The sequence below is a fragment of the Tubulanus polymorphus genome, chromosome 2, assembly GCF_964204645.1.
Source record: "Tubulanus polymorphus chromosome 2, tnTubPoly1.2, whole genome shotgun sequence".
NCBI lineage: Eukaryota > Metazoa > Nemertea > Palaeonemertea > Tubulaniformes > Tubulanidae > Tubulanus > Tubulanus polymorphus.
Window position 1 is genome coordinate 237,893 of NC_134026.1, and position 3,432 is coordinate 241,324.

The window sequence follows — 3,432 nt, forward strand, 5'->3', positions numbered from 1 at the left end:
GGAAATCATTGGGTGCGAAAACGGCAATTGTCGTCAGGTTCTCGTGATTGACGTCCAATTGTCGTCAGGTTCTCGTGATTGACGTCCAATTGTCGTCAGGTTCTCGTGATTGACGTCCAATTGTCGTCAGGTTCTCGTGATTGACATCCAATTTCGTTTGAAACGCAAAACGAACTGTATAATTATATAATGCATTTTGTAACTGTATATAATGGAATAAATCAATTCCGCGTCCGACATCTCTCTCTCTCTCCCTCCTCACAGCCACACTTCAAAAATGAAAATACCGTTTTTACGCATGCGCAGACCGGTTTTATCGATGATTACCATATCCCGCTGGACCGAACGTTTTACGTCCTGTGATTTCTCGAGGGACAGGTCGTAGCCAGCTGTCACTTTGAGTAGCGATAGTTTCCCGAGAATCCGGCGTCAATTCACGCCTGCCAATGTCCCCAGTAACGCTGTGAGAATCGAGAATGATTGTTTTTTTTATAATTAGATGCTTATTCCATCGCAGATTTCATTCGCAATAAACGCGTGAAAAACTATTCGCTTCCAATATAGTACACAGAGTCGGATCTATGAATATTTTGTTAAGGGACCCAACCAAAAAGGAAGGGTTTTCATTTACCGAATAAAACAGCAGGATACCGTTAGCAACAAACAGACTTTGGCGGAAACTGTCTAAACAAAAGGGTGATCTCGGTTGGTAGGCAGATTCCCAAACAACCTAACGATCTACCAGCTGCGAGATCGAACGAATTATATTTCTTTAAATCGTTGAAATGTATAGAATAAATTGATGTATTGCAGTTGGCTATTCTCATTTCAGGAACACTGACTCAGTCGGCTGCGGTCTGTTCGAATCGTAGGCGGCGTTGATTGTCTAATTTCAGACGAAAATAACTTATGCGCATTTTCTTTCTTTTTTACTTTTGCAGACTCCTTAATGAAGCAACTTAACGAAGAAAATGGGCACTTTGGGAGACAATCGTATCGGCTTTATATGCTCGCCTAAATCCGTCATCGTATGGATGTGATTAGTGTCTGAGACACTGAAGCGACTGTTTCTTTTTTCAACTCGCCCACAAGACGAATACATATTTATAGGCAGCTTAACGCGACAACCGGCGTTTTCTGTATTCGACCAATAAATCAGGGAATTAGCATCTGGATTTATCCTTAAGTGGATGTATGGAGCAGCCACATGTCGGTTTTACCAACTGACGGATTATACAATTACTCTCATCCGCATCTTACACAGATAGACCTAGGAAGCAGTAATTACACGTACGATGCTTCGGGCGATGATCCTCTTATCGACGCGGATTCGAACCTCACCGACGCGTTCGACTCGAGAGCGCGCCGCGGTTTACCGATCGGCGAAGCGGTCGTATCGGCCGTTTTCCTTTTCATTTTCATCATCATCACAATTATCGGTAATATACTGGTAATACTGTCGGTGTTCACTTACAGACCGTTGAAGAACGTTCAGAACTTTTTTATCGTATCACTCGCATGCGCAGACCTGGCTGTCGCTATTCTAGTGATGCCGTTTAATATTATTAATTTCATACTTGAATACTGGATATTCGGTAACGTTTTCTGCAATGTTTGGTTGACTTGTGACGTGCTCTGCTGCACGGCGTCCATTTTGAATTTATGTGCCATCGCCACTGATCGCTATTGGGCAATCCATGACCCTATAAACTATGCCAACAAACGAACGCTTAAACGAGTGTTGATAATGATAGCGTTAGTGTGGGGAGTTAGCGCGGTTATATCAATTCCACCCTTAGTCGGCTGGAATAACTGGGATAAGAATACCGGTGATAAAATGACATGCGCGTTAACGGACGAGAAAGGCTACGTCATCTATTCCGCTTCCGGCTCGTTTTTTATTCCGTTATTAATAATGTCGTTCGTTTATCTAAAGATTTTTCTGGCCACCAGGCGGCGCTTGCGCGAACGGGCAAAACGGTCAGCGGCGGTGAACGTGATGGTTCGACATATCGACACTAATTATACCAATAACGCATGCACAAAACAGACAGCGATAGAACCAGTGGACGCCAGCTCTTCGGATACTCCTGATGACGTCGTATTGGCCGTCGACGAATCGAACAATATTCTACAAAAATCGAACAATGATTCGACGCATAATCACAACAACAAATCACAACATCATTCAGCGAATCGTGGTCCCCACCATCATCACACCCCGAACAAAGCGACAAACGACGCCCGAGCTCCGTTAACTAAACAAAACAATTCATCTCGTAATAAGGGAAATAACGTGACTCAGTTTTACGAAGAAAAGCAACGTATTTCGCTATCGAAAGAGCGACGGGCCGCTCGAACGCTGGGTATAATCATGGGAGTGTTCTGTTTGTGTTGGCTTCCTTTCTTTCTAATGTACGTCATTTTACCGTTTTGCAGTAGTTGTCAAAGAATGGACGTGCGAGCTGAGAATTTCATCGTGTGGCTAGGCTACGTGAACTCTGGTTTAAACCCAGTTATTTATACCGTTTTCAATATAGACTTCAGACGCGCGTTCAAACGTCTGTTAACCGGCAAAGCGATAAGAAGGTGATCTCATCACCTACGTCACCAATGACGAAGCGCTTTGTCCGTGTTTGTAACGTACCGTATAGAAAATCCCTCGCTCAGAAATGAACGAAAAGGTTTCGTTTAGATTATTTTCGACGTTTCGACTAAATCCTAAATTTAAAGTCGTCTTAACGAATGTGGATGTCAAGACAAAATTATGAAATATATGGAAATATAATCCTGAAAAAAACATACTAATTAGGTTAAAATGTGACGTAAACAAGGGTTTATAGACAACATCAAGTCAAAAATAGATTAACTCCAAATACATCATAAACTAAAGGAAATATTTGAAACCTTGTTATTCATTGTGAATGTGAGATTTTCTGTATCGTATCTCTGGAAACCGCGCGGGCTTCGATGTGATATCAATATAGCAAAACATTTTACTAAACGGAAATAACGCATTACTTCCAAGCGGAGACGCGCTGATCAGCAGCTGGGCAACATCTGACGTTTGAATTATAAGATTGGAACCCGCTATACATAAATCTAAACGATTAAAAGCGAAATATATCCATTAGAAATTATATTCAGAAGACAAGAAGTTTCTGAGATCGTCAAATAACCGAAACAGGGGGTAAAGTCGCTCCGCTATATTCTCATAGTCAGTACTCATAATTCTCTTTTTTCGAAGTACATGTTTCAGAAAGAATTTACTCAATTAACCAGTTCTTACCTGTACATTGACCTCTTGTTTTAGTTAGATATTCACATCCGGTCAATGGTTTCTAGAACAGTCTAAAACGTTGTGTCTTTTAATATTAATCTTTGATGAATAAATTACGTTTTGAATCTGTTGTATTTGTATGTATGGTGGGT

General features: G+C 41.3%; 1 protein-coding gene across 1 annotated transcript; it reads left to right on the forward strand.

The window, feature by feature from the left end:
* The first annotated feature begins 1,207 nt into the window (after positions 1–1,207).
* LOC141900848 (putative G-protein coupled receptor No18) lies at positions 1,208–2,593 on the forward strand. Its single transcript, XM_074787896.1, has one exon. The coding sequence runs from the start codon at positions 1,208–1,210 to the stop codon at positions 2,591–2,593; it is 1,386 nt and encodes a 461-aa protein (XP_074643997.1).
* Positions 2,594–3,432: the final 839 nt, after the last annotated feature.